Here is a 24,838-nt window from a genome sequence, read left to right as displayed (position 1 = left end):
GTTTGTTAAGCCTGTAAGTGGAAACGTACGTTCAAACGTTTTTGTTTTGAAAACACACTGTCTGGTCAGTGTCAACAACCACACAGTGCAGCGTTAGCGCTCGTAAAATGTTAGCGCTACCGAAGCATAAAAAAAAGGAGGGGAATGCGACCGTGTACAACACTTTGAGATGAGGACAGATCTATGAGGAGAAATTGGTGCAGAATACAGGAGAGTGACAGGAGATTAAAGAGAGGCAGGAAAAGGAGCTGAATGAGATCAGTTTTCTTTTCCTGCTCACATTGCCTCGTGTAGTTGGAATTTATCTGCAGGCATCCACCCCCAATCCCTTACACCGCCACACTGGCCTGACAGGAAGACACGCTACAGCGGGCCCACTTTTCTAGAACAAGTGCTTGTGTTGTTAGTTGTACATTTGCTTAGTTTTAAGAGTTCGAATGACTGTACGACTGGAACAGGATCAAACGCTGACCACAGTCTGATAGACCTACAGGGCCATGGCTGCGCTTTATGTAAACATTTGGATTTCTATGATTCCAAAGAGAGACAGATGCTGTTTTCAGCAAAGCTCAAAGGCAGAGCAAACAGTGTGTCAGTGTCACACACTCTGATCCCAGTCTCCTCAGCGGGGCCGTCGTCAGCGTGCGTGCCAGTACAGTTCCAGCCGCATGCTCTGATAAGAGCTCCCCAGCTGTCAGAGGTAGAGCTCAATGAACGAGGCTGCCGCTCTACACATAATGGGTCTACGTCCCCCTCCTCCCCGTCTGCGGTTCTGGCTCCTTTACCACAAAACTGCAAGCCCATGTATATACATTTTTAACCCATACAAACTGTGATATATGTTGTTTTTCCTCAGCAGGGACTGGACTATTTAAAGGCTACAAAAAGCCAGAATTTGTTTTAGTTTGCTGAAGCGAGGATGTGATCTGACGTTTAGAAAGTTTCCCAACCCTGACTCTCACCTCAACATCCACACACAGTTTGCCTACAACACTCCTGCACAACTGCAACAATATGTCTGAGCTTGTCAGTAAAGCTTGAGCTCACCATATTTTGGTGTGTGTTTCTAGTGCTGTAATGTATCAGCGCAGCACATTAACACATTAACAGCCACAGCAGAGAAGTTGTTTTCCAACAGATGCCATTTCCACTGCATTGTCAGTCTCTACTACTTGTTTTGCTTCCCAACATGACTTAGAGCGCTTCAGTAATTATTTGTCTATGACAGACCCGAGAAGAATTCATTGCTCTCTGCAGGAGGCATAGAGAAAACATAAGCACGTTAATTAAGTGAAATTGCTTGCGGGGGTGTAAACCAAGCCGATATACTGCATCTAATTTGGAAAAAAAAACAAAACAAAAAAAACACCAAAATGTTTTATTCATTTCACCACATGTGCCTGAATGTGTAATGTCACTGCTATGTTTGGCAATATGTGATGAACTAAAAGACAATGCTATTGCCACAGTAGGTCTAATCAAACAATTTAATCAAGTGTACACTCTTGTGAAGTCACAATCAAGCACTGACTCAACAATAATTAGGAGAAGTGTGAATTTTACAGAACATTTTTTTTAAGTATGTTTAGGACAATTTAAAATGGGTGTTTTGCCACACAAACTGTTAAGCAGAGTGGCTCTGAGTCCATAGCCTACCTACTGTACTGACTGCAGCACGTGTAGCATCACATCTTCACTTTCTGAGTAGTTTATTTCTAAAAGCTCCCTTATTTTACCTTTGTTAGCATAAATTTGTACTTGCGAGATCATAGCTGCCAGGGTTTTGTCTTAAGTCATGTAATATGTGTACTATACCATGTCTTATCAGTATTTGGAACTGTTTTCAGTGCACCATCAGGGACACAAAGAGCTCTTTAGTATTGTTTTGCTCTAGCTTTAAAACTAAATACTGCAGTAGCAGGTTTGTCATCTGTGGAAGTCACCACGTTCCCCCACATATTTGAATATAGTCACTGGCAAGGATATCTCTCTTCTAACTAATAGTGTTTATGGACGTGAGTAGAGACCAGCCACATAGTAGTACGCCAAACAAGAGAACTTGTAGATGCTCACATACCGTGGAGGGACGTTAAAATTCGTGCCTGCACCTTCAAACTTAAGATATGAAGGATCATACCTGCTTTATTTTTAAGTTTTCTAGCTTCTTCCAGAGGAAACAGACGTGGAGGCTTCTCACTGAGCACTGATAGCTGTGGTAAATGGTTGAATGAGAGCCTTCCAAGCAGTAGCAGACACACGCTGGGTGGCCACGGCCATTGTAGGTTATAGTCTAACTATTTTAATGTTTATGATCTCTCTTGGCTGCCTAAAACACATTTTCCCTGTAGCACGTAGCTAGGATTATGCAATCTGCAATCTACTGACAATTTTACACATTGTAACTTTAAAATGTCAGGTTTTTGCATTTTCACTATATACTGTACTACCACATTAAATGTTTGTATAGTACACAACATTTAAAAGAAAATATGAATTAAAGAAAAAAAGTATGCTTATTAACAACTTGTACAGCTGATGTGTGAGTCCAAGAATGGTTGTAAATTTAGCCCGTCCATCGTTACGTTTTCTTCATTGTTTTCCTGACAAGCAAAGGGAGAGCACAAAGAGAAGGACAGGAACCGAATACGTAGTTCAATCCCTGTGATAAACACTACATCGCTGTTTAGCCGTGATATAAAGGATGTCTCATACTGGGTAAGAGCTTAATAAAAGATAGGATTGGCTATTGTTGTTAGAAATAATAGGTTGCTGAGCCATTAGACTTACTTTTATTCTGAGCTAAACGTATTAATGTAAGCATATTAGCCTAAAATCAGAGGATGTAGTGCACAGCTATTGACTATAAATCTTTCATGCAGCCAGAATGCAAACGGTTTGGATAAACTGTGTGATTCATAATTTACACCTGTAGATGTTTCAGTATTCACCTTCATCCCGCTAACTGTCACTCGTAGCCGAAGTGGCCTATCTTGCTTTTAAGCCAAAATAGTCACGGCTTCAAAAGATCAGCCTCTAAGAATAATTCATGTTTAAAAAGAAAGAGCAAATGAAGTTTGTGTGTGAATCCTTATGAAGCCAGAATTAGTTACACCAACAAAAGCCTTTTATTCTATAACTGAAATAAAAGTATCATAACTTCTTTTCCTTGTAACTCAAAAAGAAAAAAATCCTACGGAAACTCTCGAGTCTGTGTCTCTCGTGGCTTATCAATAGGGCCACATTGCATCTCGGAGAGTGGCCATTTAGAATGGGCCATCCTCTATAGTCAGGAGCATTGTGCATGCCTCCAAGGGAGCATATTCCATTTGGCGCTCTGACAGCGTGGCCAAACAAGCTTGGAAGGTTTGTGGTGGCGTTTAGGCTAAAGCCCAGGGTGAAAATAGAGGAGCCCATACACCGGGGACTCAGAGTGCATATTTAATTTGTTTTGTGCTTATCAGCCCAGCAGGGGGAACAGGAGAAGAGGAAGCAAGGAGGGTGGGAGGGAGTGGAAGAGAGGAATCTGTTGGTTTGGATGCTGCTTTAATCCCACGATGATGAAGCCATTAAAATGAACAGCAGCTGGCAGACTCACACCATAAACAAGCTAACGCTTCACAAGAGGAAACACTGATTATCATGTGACATAAGAGCTTTCGCTGCATGTGCGTGTGTGACTACCTTCGTGTGCTCAGTAGCCAGATCAATCCCAGTAGACGGGGAACTGTATCCTATTGCACTGTAAAGTCTTCTTTCGGCTCTGCAGCTGTCACCAAGTTTCCTCCAGAGTTAGTTCAGAGGGGAGTTGTTTCAGATTGCAATATAATGAAGATCATTAGCCAAAGATTATTCCTACTGCTGCTTTAATTACAGTACTTATCTAAGTGCTTATTAAGACCTAGATTTGGTGAATGCACAGAATCTAAATTGAATGGGTAAACACTTAATTGAACAAATCCATTAGTTTAAATAAAGAGTTTCATACGAGCAAGCGTTGGGAGGAATACGGGACTGCATTAACATAATGGAAGATATGATTCTCTATTAACCACATTTAAACAAATATGTCTCCTGGTTTATCTTTTTCTTTTCCCCTATGTTGTCTTTCTAATTCCCCCCCATTTGTTTTGCTTCCACTTTCAGTTCATGTTTTAATGTAATGAGCATTATTGGCTTGACCCTAAAAGCAGTTTGTTTTCATAATAACAATTATGTAAAATGCTAAAAGATTGATGATGGCTCCAGAATGTGCTTAAAATCTCACTAAATCAAGTTATTAACATTCATTAGCTGACTGCTTGAGGAGTATTAGCATAATGTTTCCTCTGCCATCCTCCCCTCCCTCGTGGTTCACGTGCTTCTTTCCTTCCTGGTCCCGCATAGTTTTCCGGGGAGGTTCCAGAGAACAAAGTAAACGTGGTGGTGACCAACCTGACAGTGGTGGACCGGGATCAGCCCCACAGTCCTAACTGGAATGCAGTCTATCGCATTGTCAGCGGAGACCCATCTGGACACTTCACCATCCGCACCAATCCCATCACAAATGAGGGCATGGTGACAGTGGTCAAGGTAAAAAATAAGCCTCCTTTCTCTGCACGCCGCCCTGATTGATGTGCCGAATGTTTGATAATTCTTCAAAACGGAGCCATACAGTCGTTCCCTTTATTATTCAGCTCCGCATCTTGTACCGTTCCACCTGCTGTGAAGTGCCAGATGCTGTGAAGTGCCAGACTGAGGACTATAGTTGCGCATTGTTTTTCGCTTAATTATATGTCATTTCTTAAATTGGTTAAAAATTAGAACTAATTTTGCAATCAGCCACGCTCATTTTCCCCCAATCGCTCATCATTAACTTTTCTGTATCGCTTTCTCCCTTCCGTCTCTCTCCCGTCTCTGTTTTTTTCTGTAGCCCGTGGATTTTGAGATGAATCGTGCCTTCATGCTAACTGTGGTCGTGTCCAACCAGGCCCACTTGGCCAGTGGCATCCAGTCCTCGCTTCAGTCCACAGCAGGTGTAACCATCTCTGTGCAGGATGTGAATGAGCCGCCTGTCTTCCCCGTCAACCCAAAAATGATTCGCTTTGAAGAAGGTGTGCCAGCAGGGACCACTCTTACCGTGTTTGCGGCTCAAGACCCGGACCACTTTATTCACCAGACTGTCAGGTATCGCACTTTAAAGAACATCGCTTTAGCTTAAAATGCTTAAATTATGTCAAATTCTGCACTGATGCCAATATTTAGTACTTGTTTATTTCTTTTGTTTTTATTGCTATTTATTCCCCCGGTTTTTAGCCCGTTACCACATCAACCTATGTATGAAAAAACACCGAAAAATTATTTGTTTAAGAATTTCATTAAACTCCATGCAGGATGTAAGAACTACAAAGTGGGACAAAATGGACTGGTGCTTTTGTATACCCTTTCTACTCACGTTGGGAACTCAGAGTTTTTTACTGTCTCATTCACCCAGTTGGACACACAATGCTTTTACCTACATCTGAGCACTAACACACACACACATGCACAAATACACTGCAATGGATGCATCAGGAAGCACCTCAGGATTCCACAGGTGCCCCAAAAAAAGTCCACATGCTGCTAAAATCCAGGATCAAAAACAGGTACTTTTAGGCTGACGCTCTTTCAACTGAGCTATTTTAGCTTGTGCGTCTTATTTGGCTGTAGACGGATGGAAAGTGTCTTGTAAGTTTATAAATCTGTGCTTGTGCATCTAAAACCCAATAAAATGCATTTTCCGACCTAACCACTATGAAGTTGCAAAAACAAACCGAAAAGAAAACTTTTCTATATAGTATATTCAAAGCCAGGGATATAAGCAGATTCAGAATATATGGAGTTGTGTCCAAGTCTTGTACAATAGACTGAGGGAGTACTTGATATTCATGTAAATCTCCAATATTTTGCCTACACTGTGTAGGTGTCTTCTCTGTCACCACTGTTTAATCAGAGCCGATCGCTTTCTTCACAGTTTATGCCTCTTCGGTGACATTCTCAACTGACCCCCCCCACCCACATCCCAGTTACCTCCCTGTTGCCAGGCGACTGGTGTGAAGAGGTCATCCTATAATGAGTTGGACACTGTTTGTCTGCCCTGCTTAGATCCCTATCTTCCTCCTCATTGATCCCTCCCTCCATCCTTCCTAACTGGGATGACACACTGCGGGCATCATGCCATCCAGGCATTGACCCTATGTGACAGAAACTCCCACATGCTCACTAAGGTCCGGCAGCACTGTTCCACTCCATCGCCAGCTCCAACGAGAGAGATTGATTTTTCTTAATGTCAGTAAGACGGCCACTTCCACCGAGAAACCCAGTGGAAATGTTACTGAATTGATAGCGAGGGAGGTTGTGGGAGAAGTACACACACACACACACACACACACACACACACACACACACATATATATATATATATATTTTTTTTTATATATATATACTGCACAGAAAAGTGAGCAATAGCCACATCTCAGGTTTCCTCTCCTAAAAAGACATGTCATGCAAACCAAGTGGGCTGAGCTGTTCTGCCCTTTGAGAGAAGTAACTCCTCTTTTGCTCCTTTTTTTCTCTCATCCAGCCCTCCTTCCCGCTCCGACCGACCCTGTCGCTTTCTTCCCCGTCAGTCTGCGTGTCTGTTATTGATGGGAGCTCAGAGCTTCTGTCTTCTCCAAAGCCGCGTGCCAGCAGACACTCAGCTCACGACAGCCCCGTCTGCACTGCTGATGCTGCTGCTGCCGCCGCTGCTGTTTTATTCCTTTTGGGTGACCTCACTTGAACCCCCTGCACAATATGCACAAAAAAGAAAGAGAAATGCGCAAGAGCAGACACACAGACACACAGCCACACGCTAAAGTACACAGGAGGAACCGCCAAGTATGACTGAAAGGCCTCTGTGTGAGCAGTGGTTGGGAGAGGAGCCAGATTGTGTGTTTTTTCAAATGTTTCTGAATGTTATGCCTTTTTCTCTCCTCACGGGAGGAAAGAAAAATGAAGATGATGTGAGGCCATGTCTGCTTGCCAGATGATGTTGTTTGATGTGCTTTAACTGGTAGCTAAACGCTAAATTAATGGGAGTGTGTTCTGGTATTTATTTTTGATTTTTAGATATTAGCCCTCACAGCTGAGAATATGTCCTTAAATCTTCACTTATAAATGTCTTAGTTTAAAGCTTGGTTCCAGGTTTAAAGGTGTATTTTATCAATTCATCTTATGCTGTCTAGAAAGTTAGGATCCTAACATTTTCATTCTGCAACAACGTGCATGACGTCTGAGACTAGATCCTCCATGCCTCTTAAATGCAAGCGCCGTGTGAGAGATTTTCTGAGCAAGCTGTTCCATGACAGCAATCCTGATAGCCATGTTTGGGATTTGGAAGATGTAGAGCTGCAAAAAGACTACTGTCAATGCCAGTCACAGATATGGATGGTATAAAAATCAGTTGTCATCTGCAGATGTCTTTCACATAACAAACAGAGGTAATATGACTCTTTCTGCTGCAGCAGCAGTGTGATGTGATCCTTATAAAATTGGGGAAAAGAAACAATCTTAACCGCCTTTTTGTTTAATTGGTATTAAGTAAAGCTATGTTAATACATTAGGGTTAAAGCTTAAGGCGTGATTCTTGTCAGAAGGAAAAAATCCAATGAAGTATAGTAAGATATTTCGCTCTGCCAGCTGGAGGTGACATCTTGTTGGCACAGGAAGGAGATGAGCGTGCCAGGCATCCTGCGCAAATACCATAATGTAACCTACGGGGCAACATCACACCTTGGCTAACACAGCATGACAATTTCTTTGACTAGAAATTCTGTTTATTTTCATTTGCTTGTTTGCTTTTCTCAAGGAAAAAATAAAAAAGCTGTTAAAAAGCATAATGATAATGAGTGCACCTGCCTGTCCTCCTGCTTATCTAATTTATCTGTTTCATATGTGTGCCAGCCCAGAACTGTGTGCATCTTTAGCTGTAGGTGGAGTTAGTTTTGTGGATGCCTGTGAGCCTCTGGCTAACTAGTGTCAGCTCTCAACAGACTTCTTTTAATTAAGCCCCCTTTCACCAACTAAGCTTATTCAGAAAAAAAAAAGCCTCTGATCTCTCTCACCGCCTCTTTTTTTCTTCCTGTGTCTCTCACACCAAATTCCTGTCATTATGCTGACGCGCATACACACACGTGTGCGTGCACACACACATATTCACAGTACCAACTAGCGAGAGTTCTTCTTGTCCGGAGTTAACCATTTCTCATTAGACCTGAGGCACTTCCTGCGCTGTGCAGCTGTCACTTTCAGTTTTGTGGACGCTTCAACCCGTGACTCCGATGAGAGCTGCCGTGGCATTTGTGTGGGTACTAAGAGCTGTGAAGTTGTTAAGAGTGCTGCTTGGCTGTTCCGCATATGGGTTTGGGTTTTCATCGGTCTTCATGCTAATGAGCTGCAGCTATGATTAGCTCGGTGAACATATGTTCCACTCTCCATGTCACTGTAATATTTTAAAGGTCCTTGGCTGGTTTTGCTTACTCGGGTAATGAACATTCAACCTGATAATGGGTACTTTGGATCAACAAAATAAAAGATTCAGAGCCGCTGGCATTCAAGTAACAGTTGGTATAAAAGTCATTATGTGGCTCTTGTATGTGCGTATTTATCTTTGGATTTAATGACATGTCTTTATTTTTCCATCTCTGTGCATGCAGGTACTCTAAGTTATCAGATCCAGCGAACTGGCTGAAGATTAACAGGACCAATGGTCAGATCACCACCATGGCCCTGCTTGACCGGGAGTCCATATATGTCAAGAACAATGTGTACGAGGCAACATTCCTGGCATTCGACAATGGTAAGTCTGGTAAGTCAGGCTGACTGTATCAGTTGTGATGATTTACAGTAGCATGTATGTAACAGTAGGTTGCAGTGGCATGTTTTAACCATCTTTTGCAATCTTATCCACCTCTTTGGTTCACATTCACATATTTCAGTAGCTGTTGGATGAATTCCCATGCAATTTGGCCAGAGAGTTCCTGAATTATAGGCTTAGATTTGGGGTTTTAACTGGAATATTTCAAAGAATTTTAAAAGGACGGAAATGAAATGTCAATATTATCAGGATGAACTGTTAGAGCTTTGGCCATTTCATAGTGTGATTTTTAGTCTTGCTTGTTTCCAGTGATCCCAATATCAAAAAAGTTTTATTATCACGCATCATCAACCCGAACAGGTCACAGCATAATCAAGTAATGTTTTCTCACACAGAGTTCTTCCTTCTTTGGCAGGGATCAGATATTATGACTGGGATTATTAGGATTAGACTTTAAGGTGCATCTGTATTATATTATACTGTGGCTTCCGGGAAGGTGTTTCTATTGACAAAACAGTTTAGGGTGATTGCAGAGTCTTAGCAGTGGCTTGCATAAAGCAGCTCTCAAATCAAGTCAAGTCGATTTTATTTGCATAGCCCAATATCACAGATTTGCCTCAGGACGCCCTCTGCTATTACACCGTGGATATGGTTAAGAAAAAGCAATCTAAATTAAACTTTGATAGGGAAAAAATAAACAAATGGTGAGCACAGAATAGTGCACGGTACACAGTGAATTCTGAACATGTTGGGATGCTCTGTAAAATTGAAATAAAATCAGAATGCAGGGATTTGCAAATCTTATAAACCCATATTTTTTCATTGTAGCACATAAAAAGGATATCAGATTACTGCTGCATTAAAAATATTAACTCACCTTGAATTCAAAAACTTGCGACAGAGGATCAAAAGGCTGAATAAGTAGATGGTAGTAAGAGAAACAGATGGAGTAATGTTCTTCAGCTAATCAGGTTAACTGGCAACAGGTCAGTAACATGACTGAGGTTCGCCAATCTGCAAATTCTGGAACAGTTTCACAATAATGTTTCACAGTGTAAAATCCAAGACTTTGAATATCTCATCATTTACAATACATGCATGTAATATCATCAAGAGTCTGAGAATTTAGAGAAATCTCTGTGTGCAAATATCAGTATTGGATGTCAGTAATCTTTAGGTTGAATTTGAGATTTGTTACAACTGTGCAATTTTCCTAGCAAAATATGAAGAAACGAGGTTTGGCTCAAGATCTTTGCACCGTCATGTAGATGTGCATAGGGCATGGGGCGACGGGTGATTAAAAATGAGCAAACATCAAATGAAAGCTCCATGTAAACAAGCAAACTGTTGTGAATTTGCAGCACTGAAAATCATTAGAAGGAAGCTGTAAGGGTTAAATATGCCATATACGTGATACTTTCCAACCAGACGCTGTATGTAGTGCAGATAAATTGTGAATGATTCATACACTGCACTGTATAAAGTATCTAAAGCCGCAGTGACCTTCATGCTCATGTCTCTTATAGAAAAAAGGATCTGTCAGGGAAGGTTCTGTGTATCTGTTTCTGCTGCTGCAACAATGTATGAAGACAAAGAACTGAACCACTACAAATAGAGATGCTTGCCCTGGGTGTAAGTAGGAGGGACCCAGGTGTTTTTACTCTAGTGAGAAATGAGGGATTGGTTGCCCTGAAGCACACCAGCTTAAGCTCAAAGTGTTGACTGCCTACCGATTCTAGAGTCCAGTGTCAACAAGGGGATATATTCCACTTTGATTGAAATTCTCTTTACTTATTCTCCTCAAGCGAAGCGTAAGAAGCAACAAAGCACCCAGCCAATCATAACAGACAAGACGGTCGATAAGCCTTGGGGCCCGGAGCAACAGACCTTTACATAGTTGATGCACCAAGTTACTGTCTGACAGTGGAAAAAAAGTTAAAATACAGCACTGATGAACTGCTGGGGTAAACTCTTTCTATGCAGCACTGCTTTAGTCATTTAGTTCAGTTCGCTGAAAGTCTGAGAAGGAAGCTGTCGATTGAATACCAAGGCCACAACAAATTACTGTTTGTTTAACAGAGCGTCGCATGTGGTTCCTTCATCTGTAGTTTGGGGGTTGCACTGCTATGGAGAATTGCATTACTAAATTACATTCATTGGCCTCTTCATTAGGTACACCATGCTAGTAGCCAGTTGGAACTTCTTTTGCCGACACAACCGTTTTAATCTATTTAGCATCCATGATGTAAAGTCCCCGTTCCATCAGATTCCATAGGGGAACTGTTGGACTGAGGTCTGGTGACTGTGGAGGCCATTTGAGTACAATGACCTTCTGCTGCTGTAGCCCATCTGCTTCCAGGTTCAACGTGGTGTTCTACATGCCTTGGTTGTGATTAGGCTTTTTCAGCCCATTCTCTGTAAACCCTAGAAATGGTTGTGCAGTATAATCCCAGGAGATCAGCACGTTCTGAAACTCTCAACCCAGCCTGCTTAAATTACCTTTCCTCCTCATTCTGATGCTTCAGCAGGCCGTCTTGACCATGTCCACATGTCCAAACGCAATGCTGCCCTGTGTAAGCATCGTTTTTAATCTGTTGCCACAGTTGCCGTACATACAGTCTGAGAGTTAACACCGTGCACATTAGAGTTCAACCTCATTACACACATTTTCACTCTTTTGAAGTTGCTCTAGCTTGAGACGGACCGCAGCACAACTTCAAAATCAATCTGACTTTTTGACAGCAAGCAGTACACTTGGAAAAACAATGAGGTGCTCGTTCCCAGCACCATGTTGTACAAAATCAAGTGAAACAGTGGCAAAAAAAATAAAGTATATTTCTAAGTCAGGAAGACAGCAGTACTGTAATCAAACCACATTGAAGGTTTTGGGGTTTTTTTGCTGTTAACAATGCAATAAACATCAAAAACATTTCTTCTAACCTTATTCCGTTCTGTTCTGGTCTGGCAAGCAGAAGAAGTTATTATGAGCTTGTACTTCTGGATGCAGTGAAGGGGTTAGCATTTGAGTTGTTTCCCAGTAGGCTTTCCAGAGTGCAGATAACAGCAATCTTTATGTGAGCGCTTTCCCCACCAATGTGAGTCTCGCCTCGGCTTTTCTCTGAAATACAAGGACTAAAACATTTATATGTCCTTTCATTTGCTGTTTGGTGTTCGGTGCTCCACTACAGATGTATACAGCATTGTCCCTCCACGTTCACCCACTTGTAAACAAAACGTCTTGTTTTTTTCCTTCTGTTGTTTCTTTGGCGCCCATCTCATTTTCTCAGTTCCACACCTGAATCAGCTCGAAAAATGAGGCAAAAATGGAACGAATGTTTTGCCGTCTTCTGTAGCGTTCTCGTCAAACTGCCTTTTTTGGGGGGCTTTGTTCTCTTTCTCCAATCATTTCATCTTCACTGCTCTGCCTCACTACTATGTTGTTATCTCACCATCTCCTCCTTTGATCTCTCTGTCTTCTCTCTTTCTTCTTGCCTCCCCTCAGGTTCGCCCCAAGCCAGCGGGACAGGAACCCTCCAGATCTACTTGATCGACGTAAACGACAACGCGCCCGTGCTGATACCCCGGGAGGCACAAATGTGCGAACGAGCACGCCCCAACTCTAGGATCAACATCACAGCTTCCGATGCTGATGCCGACCCCAACATAGGGCCGTTTGTCTTCGAGCTGCCTTCTTTTCCTGCAAGCGTTCGACGAAACTGGACCATTTCCAGGCTGAGCGGTATTAGTCATTATACACTGTGTTTAATAAAGTTTGGTCTCGCGAACTGGACCCTTGTGAGGTTCATTTTTAAGTGCTGTGGGGAAATGACACATCATCATTCTGAATGAAACCATAAACCTCTCAGCAGAATAACTGGCAGCATTAATCGGGGGGATCGCTATCAGCTATGAGAGAAGTCCAAGTTTAACAAAATGTCTCACGAAGCTCACAGTGAGAGATGCGGGTGCCATCCGCTGTTGACGTACGATCTATTGTTTGTGACAAATGAGATCCATTCATCTCTCTGTCCCCCGAGCATCCAATCTGTCACCTAATCCACCCAGATGGATGTATCACAGCAGTTGTCTTGAGGACAAATCTGATCACATACCTGGATTCTTTCCCCGCTGAGGCTCTCGTCTTAGCTTGACTGAGTGATAAATGCTGTAGGTTATACAGCTGTACATTTCAGTTTTATGTACAGTCATGTGGAAAAGAAAGCTTTCACAGGATTTGTTGCACTCCTGTGAAAAAAACATAGATGTTTCAGTACTTTGTAGCATCGCCTTTAGCAAAAATACCTTAAAGTAATCGTTTTCTGTATGACTTTATTAGTCTCAGTCATCAAGGAGGAACTGTGGCCCAGTGTACTTTACATCGTTGGTTCAGTTCATTGAGGTTTGGGGGAATTTATTTAGCTCTCCTAAGATTCCATATTCAGGTTGAAGGTGGACTTTGGCCCATTGCAGCAGCCTAAAATACTTTGGTATACAGAGGCATTCATGGTTGATTCAGTGGCTTCAAGGTGCCCAGGCTGCAGAACAGCACAAATCATCACCCCACCACCACCGTGCTTGAGAGTACGACAGCATTAGGTGTTTGTGCTGCACTGTGCATTATGGTCAAATATCTCCAGTCATGTAGTTTATTCAGTTTATTAAACCTAAGTTGTGCTGCCATGTTCTCCTAAGAACCCTTCCAAACAATCCACACTTGTTTATTTTTAATTATACTGTTATTACATTTGACATGCTAACTCTTGCTCTGCAGGTGACTATGCTCAGCTGCGGCTTAGGATTCCCTACCTGGAAGCAAGTGTGTACGAGATTCCCATAATTGTGTCAGACTCGGGAAACCCTCCACTGTCCAACCGCTCTGTAATCAGGGTCAAAGTGTGTCCGTGTGATGATAATGGGGACTGTAGTGCCACGGGAGCCGTGGCAGCTGCTGGCCTTGGCACTGGGGCCATCATTGCCATACTCATCTGCATCATCATACTACTCAGTGAGTACAACAAATACTGTCTGATCTTTGAGAGCTGCATGGTTTTAACAAAAATCAACGTTAATTATTGGCAAACAGTTGCTGTTCTTCGTTTTAAAATAATCTTTTTTATTGTAGGCATGGTTCTGCTGTTTGTGGTGTGGATGAAGCGCAGGGAAAAGGAGCGGCAAGCGAAGCCCCTGCTGATTGACCCTGAGGATGACGTCAGGGACAACATCCTCAAGTATGATGAAGAGGGAGGAGGAGAGGAGGACCAGGTACTGTGAAACATGAATTTTCAGCTTTTTGTTTAGTGATGGTGTTTACTGACTTAAAATCCTCTGAAATGTATTGTTATATTATCTGACTTTACACATGGGAAATTTCTTTGGTCTCTACAGTGCATTGACAAGTAACAAGTGAAACAAGCTCTAGACCTGTTCATGCATGTGCAGAAGCCCTTAGACATTACACTAAGGAGGTGCATATGTCCACTGCAGTCAGATCAGACATTAAACAGTGTTTAACCTGCCAGCTCCACAGTACAAAGACTGTGTGATGTCCAGTTGCATCTGTTTGAGAACAGCGTAGATAATTGTCCAGTGGATTCACAGCAACTGAGTGTACATCCTGTGTCCTGCCTTATTGATTAAATCATTAATAGCGTTGTCTAGCAAATGTCAGAAAACAGGGAAAGGCAGTCACAATTACAACACACAGCTGAATATTTACCACAGATTCAGAATATTCATGTTATTTCAGCATGACTGGGCAATAAAATATTCTGTGAAATCATGCATTCATGCATAAGAAAGATAAGCATTCATACTTGAGGTTAAACCCTGCAAACATTTGGCATTTTTTCCAGTAAAACATTTGCAAGAATAATTAAGTTGTGGTTTTCATGAAAATATAAGTAATAATATTTACAATCAGAAGTTTAGGGTCTCTATGTTGCTGTTCTATTTCGCCACCCAACATTCACCTCTCTTCAAAGAGAGCAAAATGAAACCTAGAAACCAAATACTTCAGCAGGGTTAGACAAATAAACGGACACAACAACAGGCAACAACAGTGATCCAAAAAAAACAAAAAGTCAAAATTAAATAGAAATTAAAAACTCATCAGAAAATACAAAACTATACTAACTCTGCACTAAGCTGTGGCGGACACCAGTGTGCCGAGCCAGAAACATGCAGGAAGAAGGAACATGCCTCCACCAATGCCCGAGGCCCCACCGAGACCCAGCAGATGCCAGATAGCCCATCCCAGTCCCACTCAGGCAGCACGGACAGCCAGGAGGAGGAGTCCACAGCTCTTCAGGAGCTGGGAGACAGCAAATAGACCAAAAGCCCAGGAATGACACCAGCCGGCACAGTGAGGGTGCCAGGGCACACACAGGAAAGCCTAACCACACAGAGCGCCTACCCAACCACCCACACCTACAACCCCTCCACTCCTCGACAGAGCAGAACACTGCCATGAAGCTCCTGGCACACAATCTTTGAGCTGACTATAATGACAAGGAAGTTAATGACACAGCAGAGCATTTTTTAAGTACTATATAGTACTTAAAAAATGCTCTGCTATCTGCAGATAGCAAGGAGACATTGAACAGATGTTGATTTTCCATCTGAACCATCAGAATCGTCAGGATTGAAATGTCAACACAAAACCAATGTTGAAACAACATTGAAATACTGATGAAACCTGACACTGACATTGAAATAACATTGATTCACTGTTGTTCTGTCATCGTTGATTGTTGATCTATTTATAGTTGACAAGGTGACAACAATCACGTTGAAAAACCATCGATTTATGGTTGAGCGGGAAATTAAAGCTGCTACCACTTGGACTATTCCGCAGCACCCCTATCACATTGGTACATCCCTCCAGGTAACCATTGTCTTGTACAGTAGAGCGGGACATTAGATTTACTCTCAGCGGAATTGACCGGAGAAGGTATCAGTTCATGCACTGCACTGGCCTGCACCACGATTAGTATAAGGTAAGAATGAATGACTTTTGTTCTATTCGTTATTTCCACGGTTGCATTTGAATAACAGTAAAAAAAAAAAAAAAAACTTGTTAATGTAAAGTTTCGGATAAAATGTGGGAGCCCGAAATTGTGTCTACTTTCATCTTACAATCCGGCAACAAATAAATTGCACTGCAAACAAAGTCTATCAACAAAGAAAACATTTTCGTTTCATACTTTTCCGTTATATTCCCTTACAAAGCTAGCTTTAACGCTTCGAGGGTTCCTTTGTTCTTGCTTCGCCTCGGCGCTTGACCCAGACTTTCACTCTGTAGTTGCTTTTTAGCATAGTACTACAAAAAATTGTAAATCTGTGATATATGATTGATAAACGTAAAGGTAACTGTATAAATGTGTTCAATGACTTTGTTACTTTTAATGATTGGTGAGCACCCGCTTCGATTCGCACTCAATTCAAACTTTACGCTGCACGCTCACCTAACTTGCGTTTGCACCTTTTGTCCACACGTAAACTGCGTTTAGCATGTGTGGACGAGGAAGACGGAGAAAATGCAGCGTCAAAGGTGTGCGCCTATTTTGACGCCACACTGTGCGCCAAGTTTTTGTCTCGGTGCCATGAATAGTTGGGTTGCGGTCACGTGGTTCTGATGACGTGCGGAGGCAGCGCGATTTTTGAGTGGAGGGCGGAAGTAAACATGGAGGACACTGTGGAGAGTCAGGAGAGCAGCTATTGTGCAACTTTAGACCCCGTTTCTCGGGAGAGATATAAACAGATAGTTAAAAAATATATCGGACGTGATCCGTATTCTTTGAAAATGTCCGAATACACCACAGAAGTAAAGGATTTGCCTACTATCGAGGCTGTGGATATCACCAACTACTTGGTCCTCCAGACTTCTTACTACACTAGGCAGCAAATGAAAGCTTTCAAGAGTCTGGAGGCGTACAATTTTTTTTGTCAGCGGGTGGGTCCACAACCTTGGAACAAAACGTCTCCGTGATGGATACAGTTTGGTGTTTGCAAGGGTGAGTGTTTGTTCTTATATTGCTTTATCTTAAACACGCTAACAGTTAGCGGTAGCGGCTTTAACGTCAACAAACATGCCACATCCTTAGGACTTCGTTAGAGTGACAGTTGTTTGTTTCAAGGTAAACCATTCTCAGCGGTCTAACGAGACACCTCTGAAGACTTGGGTAATTGCAAAGGAGGATGGAGAAGTGATTGCAGCTCATTGCAATTGTATGGCAGGGTTAGTAGCCTGTTCTCCACTGTCACTAGGCTCAAATCCGGGCTCTCAGCCGTCTGTTGCATATCCAAAATCGCCTCTGCACATCGATGCTGTTCTGCCTTAAGCTTCATTCTTTTCTCTCGTTTGAGAACTGATTCCGATCTGGGTTTTCGTTCGTAGCCGAGATTGACCGTCGGAGCCCAGTCCTCCGACTCTTCGTCATCCAAAGCACTTGGGCAGCCTATAGTCCCAATCAAGTCAATATTAGACTACTAACTTAAAAGCACTAAGTAAACGAGAATTTAACGACAACTTAATGCTAATAAGTTCGTTTGCAAACATAACATTACCTCTGACGAAGTGGTCGCTGCAGACACGGGCATTGGCAGACTCTGCTCCTCCCGACTGTAAACGTAAATTTAAAATCCATTTTTTCCTACGTTTTTCGGTTAGAATTTTCCATTTTTCTCCTCTTCGTTGGGCTATTTTTGGTACCCTAAAATACCGTTTATCAGTTTCTCTGGTCGACCTACTGGAGCATCCGTAAACACAACAGGACATAGGCATTTTGCATACTGTCTGTCTGTGATTTTGCGCTTATCTTTTTCACTTCCGACCGCCAGTCAAATTTCGCGCTTTACGTCGACGTCACGTCTACGTCAAATGAAACCTAGCTATTCCTACAATGGCAGACTTAGACAAAATACTGTTAATTTTATTATCTTCAGTGTTTAAATGCTTACATATACGGGTTTGCTTGTAATTGTTGCCTATATACATTTTAAGCTATTATTTATTATTTAGTTCAATCAATAGATCCAAGTTTTGTAGTGACTATGAAATATATTGTAATTATCTGTTTCCTGTTTATCCTAGACAGGGCAAAAAAGGACTCCAAATTAAAAAAAAGATAAAAATGAAAGACTGGTGCATTGTGCAGTTTAGCACTGGTGGTACAGAAATAGTCCCTAGATCATGGATAAATGGGGAGAAATTGTCATGGCCTCCATATCCTCCGTGAGACACATTCAGGATCCACGACGCAGTAAAGAGGAGAGTTCATCCTGGTGCAACATGGCTCACCTATGCACCAGTCCGACTTCTAATAAGCCATGGTGGGTATCATCTGGATTGGTGTTGTATAAATGTAACAATAACAAGTTTTTCGTGTCCTAATTTATGTCTGGCCATACATTGTGTTTGTACTTCCAGACACATTTCACGAAGCAGAACGCAGTCTTCAGAAATATCTAAGTGAACACTGTGATATGTCTGACCTTCAGTCCGAAGCTGAAACTCAGACCAGTCATAAAAGAAAGCACAAGTAAAACTTTTTTTTATTTCACAAACATATCTTTGATTGCTAAGAATTTATGATCTTGTCTTTTATACATATCTGTGGTGCTTGCATACTGCAATATCACCACATAATATAGTCCAAAAAGTGGAAGCTTGTAAACTTTTTATAAATGCAAAGCCGTGTACACTTGTGCACTTCAAAAATTCCTTGTATACTGTACCTTCTTGCACATCTCCGTTTCCTGTGTGTGTTGTTATAAATCAAACTGTAACTTTAGGAAAAAATATTCCAAAAGCACATTTGTAATTACTTATGACCATTTTCAACTTTTTTTCTTTAGACCAAATCCCCTGTACACAGAGGATGAGCAGCCCACAAAAAAATGGTTTCCCCAGGCCCCTCGAGTGAAAATACCAGGTAATAAAATACTGTCTAGTGTCTTTGTACATATCTGTGTGTGACACAAGGAAACTTTTGATAAGTTGTCTGTATTCTTAAATACTTAAAAAAAATGATCTTTTTCTGTCAGACCTGACGAGAGCTGTTAACGAACTCCGTGAGGAGGTCAGAGCCATCCGCAATACCGGCTGCAATGAATCGGTAGATGCTGGGGTACTGCCTCTGGATTTGCCCTTGCACAACATTGAGGAGCTAAACAATGCAGAGGCAGCTCTTCAATCACAAGAGGCAAATAAGGCAATGGTAAGTATATAAAGGTTATGTACACTTTGTAACTATAAAGTGTAATAGCTGTCAGATGTGATTTAAATACATAACAACGTCCTGTTGATTAAACACACAAGCACTTGCATACACATTTAAGACATGAGACACGCTAATTCCATCTCTTAAAATGTGTCTATAGGTGAGACGCTTTGCCTTGATTGGAGCCTGACGCAGCAGTTAGGGGCAAACTCTATGTCTGAGTTTGTCTTTGCACAAGCAGTGCAGAAATGGCTCCGATACGCCCCCGATCGTTTGGGTAGTGCAGGACGCACATCATGCAAAAAATTACAAACTTCTGTGAATCATGTAAACGTAAATAGGAAACTGTCTTTTAATAAAGCATTTAGCAAACGAAACATGCCTATTGACCTTTTTTTGTTTATTTTTTTTCTCTGTTACATCACATGCAATGCTTTCTTATTTTAGGATATTAATATTGACATGATACATTGTGAGACATTTGGGGTTTTTTTTATAAAGGGTGTCCAATTTAAGGAATAAGTACAATTATGTGTTTAGGTGGTTGAAGTATTGATGGAAACATGCAGTAGTTTAGTATTGGTTAAAATACCTATAAAGAAAGGTAGATTTCCAGTCATGATTTAACTGTTGTTTTAATAAAAAGCAACTGTGCGAAAGAGGTGGAAAATCAACACCATAGCTCAACAGTGTTTCAATATCAGAATCTGACATTGTTTCAATGTCAGCAGTATTAGAAAATATAACGTTGAATCAACGTCAGGTTTCAACATTGATTCAACATCAAAACCTGACGTTGTTTCAACGTTAAAAAAGGGTGCAAGAGTGACGTTAGGTCAACGTCACACTTCAACGTTGATTCAATGACACAGCCTGATATTGACTCAACATTGTTTCAATGTTTCCTTGCTATCTATATGCACCTCTGCATTCGATGTCATTGCCCTGTAACTCACATGGTCACTGTCTCTTTGCTGTGGTTCCTAAACACTTCCACTTTGCAATAACACTATTTACAGTTAATGATGAAATATCTGAGAGGGAAGAAGTTTTACAAATCGACTTGTTGTACTACGGCTCAAAATCTCATATCCCAATGTAAGAATTCTATCGTCCTGATAACGATATAAATCACAAAATGTAACATTTTCTGTAAATTCTGTGAATCTCGGGCAGCTCGACTGCACGTCATGTAGCTGGAGTCGAGTGTTTTAACCGATGCATGAAACGATACATTTTTAGACATAAATTGTAACGGCCGCCGTTTTCTTTGTGAGTATTTATTACACGGCGTGCTGCGGGGAAAAGCCTGTTCTAATGTTTGAGTCTAAAGTTTATTTTTTAGCACCTGGCGGCTCTTTTCTACTTCTCATCCGTAAATAATCTGCTCTTTCACGTGATTCAGTTTATTTTGAAAGGTCTCAACAGGATCTTGAGCTTTATTGTGAAAGGTTTATGTGGAACATAAACAAGCGGACACGCGAAGGTGTTACCGTCGCTGTTGCTAACGACAACGCATAAAAACAGGCGCTTGTCCGTCTGTAGTGTGGTTATATTACATATAAGAGAAAGAGAGCACTTTAAGAAATTAATACAGCCACTACAGTGACCATCAAAACGATGAAAAAATATCGCCGTAAACAGTTTATTTTGCAACACCTCGAAACAAACGATAGCGTAAAATGAAACAATAGATATATATCCGATATATATCATTATATCAAACAGCCCTATGTTGTACCGTACTCGAGTTCATTGAGATCTTTAGCACATGATGTAACCTTATTAGTAATTCAGCCTCTGACAGCATCAAGTAGATTGCAACATGCAAAAGCCACTGACTAATATGTGCTGAGGAAAAATAAAAATATTGTTGATGCGCTTTTTTTTTTTAGCACAACTTTAGCATTTCCTGACAAAAACTGAAAGCAAGACTTCTTTGCTTTTTTAAGGTCTTCAAGTGGGTCATTCTTTGATCTAAAAGAAAAATCAATAAAGTCAGAGGCCGCAGAAGATTAGCTAGCACAACAGTAAAATTAGAGGATAAGAGGATAAACTTTATGGAGAATAAATACACTTTTCCAAATGTGAGTCACGCTTTCAGTCTGTCCTTCCACTTATGACACTCTTTTCTTTTTGCCCATAAACACCTACTCCACACCATTATCTCAGATCAGATTTTCATTTTTTAATTAAAAAAATCTTTCGACAATGAAGCCTTTGATTAATTCATAAATATATTATGAAGTATGCCTTTTTTAACATGCTTTTTTACTAAGCTCAGCTATCTTGTCCCACACCTGTGTGAGACTTCTGAAGGCAACACAGGGAGCTTATCAGCCAGTCATATTCATATTTATAGCTCTGAATTGCTTATTTCTTAACAAAAAACTTGAAAATGTCAGAGCTGTAAACGTATTTGTAATAATCACAGGACATTCATCGGCTGTGCGTCATTTAGTTTTCCAGTTCATCATCAATGAAATGAGCATAAACTGGAACTACAAGTTTACAGTGTGCTCAGATTACTAAGCACATGAATTCAGCAAAGGGAGTTATTGTGTTTCTCATAAAGCCAAAGGAACAGATATTACCTACATTATCAACTACATGATGAGGGAGCGGACGACACACTGGGGAACACGCTTTAACAAAGAAATGTGATAGTAGCACATAAAGCAGTATACAGTATATCGCCATGAATAGCTCTAGGGGGCTACATCTATGAATAGTTGCTAGCGTTAATGCTACTTGTTCCATTTAAGCAGATTTTGGACAGAATCTGTGTGTGCTGTTCTGCTGTTCTCGTTGACAATGGAAGTTCACAGCTGGATCCAAAAAAAGAAACGGAAACAGCTCCGGGGAAAATGCTCACATTCAAAAGTCACTCTCTGATGGGCGTCTGACGCCATACCGCATCATTTCTGATCAGTGTGAAGCATGTACTGGCTCTTAAAACAGTACAGTATGACATTCAATATGCAGTAAAAGTACAGAATTACTTTGGAGTCTGGATTTGCACAGCTTGAGTCTGCCGAGCTGCAGGTTTAGAAAAGAGCTTAAACATTAGAAAGCCCAGTAGCACAGTTTCACAGCGGATCAGCTCTCACTGATGTAAAATGAGTGTACATCAAAGTCTTGGCAAAGAGACCTGCCCAACAACTACATTCCAAGTTGTACAATGAGCCTGTTCCCAATAAAAAATGTGCAGTATTACATGAGCTTGCAGTTAGAAAGCAGGTTATTATGATGATTATTCTAATCCTCACCCGTTTTCCCCCGTGGATTTTATGCAGGACTACGACTTGAGCCAGCTGCAGCAGCCGGAGTCTCTGGACCACATCATCAACAAGCCGACAGGGGTGCGCAGGGTGGATGAGAGGCCTGTGATTGCTGAGTCGCAGTACCCTGTCAGACCCAGTTTGCCCCACCCTGGAGACATAGGCGACTTCATAAATGATGTATGTCCAAGTTTAAAAACCTTTTTTCTGAAGCTCTGGTGTCGTGTTCTCATAGCCGCCTGTGTTTATTTTGGAATTAACAATGCCTCGTTGATGTGTTATAAAAGGGTTTACACATCAGTGGTTTTGAAGTTTGAACCATAATCTTTTTAATGGCCAACAATAGTTCATTACATATTATTGGTTTACATGTGTACTTGATTGTACTGGCATCGTCAGGGGCACCGCCAAACGTGCTTGCTCTCAGTGTATAGCATTCAGGCTGTGATGCAACATTAAAGTGTTCATGGGCGAATGAGCCAGATGAGATTTTATTTTTCATTTTATTGCACCTTTTACGGTCTAGCACACTTAACCTGTTGCTATGTGAAAAACGAGCTCCTCCATTATATTTCTGATGAGCAGCAGTTATTGGCCTAAGCCCAGTTTTACTAATTGAGCAGATAAAGAGGAGGTGCTCAGAGTGGGAGTTCAGCCTTTCTTGTCTTTGTGCCTCCAGGGTCTGAGGGCAGCAGACAACGACCCCACCGCTCCTCCCTACGACTCCCTGCTGGTGTTTGACTACGAGGGCAGTGGTTCCACCGCTGGTTCTGTCAGCTCGCTCAACTCCACCAGCTCAGGGGACCAGGACTACGACTACCTCAACGACTGGGGCCCCCGCTTTAAGAAGCTAGCTGACCTCTACGGAGGAGGGGACGATGACTGAGAGCGGCGCCGCGGGGCTGGGTGGGGTTGCAGATGGGAGAGGCGGGACCGGCTGGATGGACGTTGCTGTAAAAGCAGCAAGGAGTGGCCAACTACACGACGCAGGCTCCGTGTGAGGAATGGACCCATACATGGGCTGCATCCGTTTGCTCACAGCAACCAGGCCCGCAAACATGAATTCCGCTGCAACGCAACTGTATTCTGGCTTTATATATAAAAACTTTTTTTTTGTTGTGGCAAATTTGTAGTGTGATGTTTCGTTTTTCATTTTAATTTTCTTTTGTTTATCTCTCACTGCGCTGGATCCGGATGTCCCAAGGCGGTCATGAGAGACAGGAGCAGTGAATTTGTGCTTGGATTCATTGTTAAAAAGAAACAATGTCTCTCGCTTTAGTTTCACGCTGAAGAGTATGTTTTTGGGGAAGACGCTCTCTGACTCTCTCTTTAACTCTGTCAACTTGAATTTCCTTAGAACAGAAGCACTGTCATTTTATAAAGTGCCTTTTGTGGTGTGTTTTTTGTATCAGACTCCTGCTATCTCAGGATCGGTTGCCGTTCGTGCAGTACAGTGGAGACACTTCCCCCATTTCCCGTCGACCACCCCCCAACCCCACCCCAAACCTGCGCTCCTCAAACCGGCCCTGCCTGTCAATCTCCTCTCCTTTTTCACAGTGGTGCACATGAAACAACCCCAGCCGCCAGTCCCAGGAGGGAAGGACACAGCCAGGGCATACCATCGGATATTGTAACCCAACAAATTATGGCCTGAAGGAACCCACTAAGAGTCGCTAGAGGGAAGAGCACCCTCTTTTCCAAAGGTCTCCGCTGAAGTCCAACTTTCACATTGTCAACACAACTGCAGCGCCCGACGCTGACTTTGTGTGAGACCATTTTTATACATGTGGGGGGGGGGGGGTTCTAATTTAGTGGAGAATGCCTGCCTTTCCTCTGTGGACACACAAGTTTCAGAGCCTATATGTTGAGACACTTGCCTGCCCTGTATGGTTTTGTGTTGCTTTCTCCACAGTGTAAAGCTTACGTAGGCATGATCTGATTAATCAGTGTAAGAACAAGAAACTTGAAATGACTTGGAACAAAGGTGTCTGAGGAAGATTGTTGGTTTGTTTTGGGGGGGGGGGGGGGGGGGTTGTTTGTTTGTTTTTTTTGGGGGAGGGGGGGGGTCGCCTTGAACATTCCCGTTTTTTATAGCCCAACAAATGTATTAAAAGGTGCATGATTTTTTTTTTCTCCAAATGTTTTACTCCAAGCACTTGTTACTCTGTGGTGAGAATGTGAAAATAGTCTGCAGAAGCTATATGAATATACTCTGTAAAAAGACACTGAGAAAATAAAAATACTGTAAGATACATATTTTTGAAGTATTGACATAAAAGTTGCTGCTCTCTCTCTCTCTGTGGCTCTACGGTGAGCTTAAGGGATTTTTTGGCCCATTCGTTTTTAATATGTGGGTATTTATGTTTTATTTTTTTTGTCTTCTGTTGAAGCATATAATTGTTTTTTTTAAGATGCCTGCTTATACTTTTTTTTTTATTCCATAAAATACTTTGATCTATACTTTT

The 24,838-nt window shown here is 41.7% G+C and overlaps 2 protein-coding genes across 7 annotated transcripts in view; both read left to right on the top strand.

Moving 5' to 3' along the window:
- cdh4 (cadherin 4, type 1, R-cadherin (retinal)) overlaps positions 1–24,409 on the top strand; it is a 231,785-nt gene extending 207,376 nt beyond the window's left edge. For 4 of the 6 annotated variants that reach the window (XM_082533940.1, XM_082533939.1, XM_082533937.1 and 1 more), the window contains 8 exons: positions 4,384–4,569; positions 4,910–5,163; positions 8,712–8,863; positions 12,375–12,611; positions 13,644–13,877; positions 13,995–14,134; positions 22,389–22,553; positions 23,053–24,409. In XM_082533940.1, coding sequence (XP_082390066.1) covers positions 4,384–4,569; positions 4,910–5,163; positions 8,712–8,863; positions 12,375–12,611; positions 13,644–13,877; positions 13,995–14,134; positions 22,389–22,553; positions 23,053–23,259 — 1,575 coding nt within the window. In that variant the 3' untranslated portion in view covers positions 23,260–24,409. Of the gene's footprint in view, positions 1–4,383; positions 4,570–4,909; positions 5,164–8,711; positions 8,864–12,374; positions 12,612–13,643; positions 13,878–13,994; positions 14,135–14,257; positions 15,414–22,388; positions 22,554–23,052 lie in introns of those variants that run through there. The other 2 variants (XM_082533938.1, XM_082533941.1) reach the window with 2 other exon arrangements.
- LOC309706935 (uncharacterized protein) lies at positions 15,874–22,380 on the top strand. The gene is made up of 6 exons (XM_082533943.1): positions 15,874–16,884; positions 17,964–18,202; positions 18,300–18,411; positions 18,728–18,804; positions 18,917–19,089; positions 19,253–22,380. The coding sequence occupies exons 3-6, from the start codon at positions 18,356–18,358 to the stop codon at positions 19,280–19,282; spliced, it is 336 nt and encodes a 111-aa protein (XP_082390069.1). The 5' UTR covers positions 15,874–16,884; positions 17,964–18,202; positions 18,300–18,355; the 3' UTR covers positions 19,283–22,380.
- Positions 24,410–24,838: the final 429 nt, after the last annotated feature.

The sequence above is a fragment of the Aulonocara stuartgranti genome, assembly GCF_965226115.1.
Source record: "Aulonocara stuartgranti genome assembly, chromosome: 5".
NCBI lineage: Eukaryota > Metazoa > Chordata > Actinopteri > Cichliformes > Cichlidae > Aulonocara > Aulonocara stuartgranti.
This window is presented reverse-complemented; position numbering and strand designations above follow the sequence as displayed.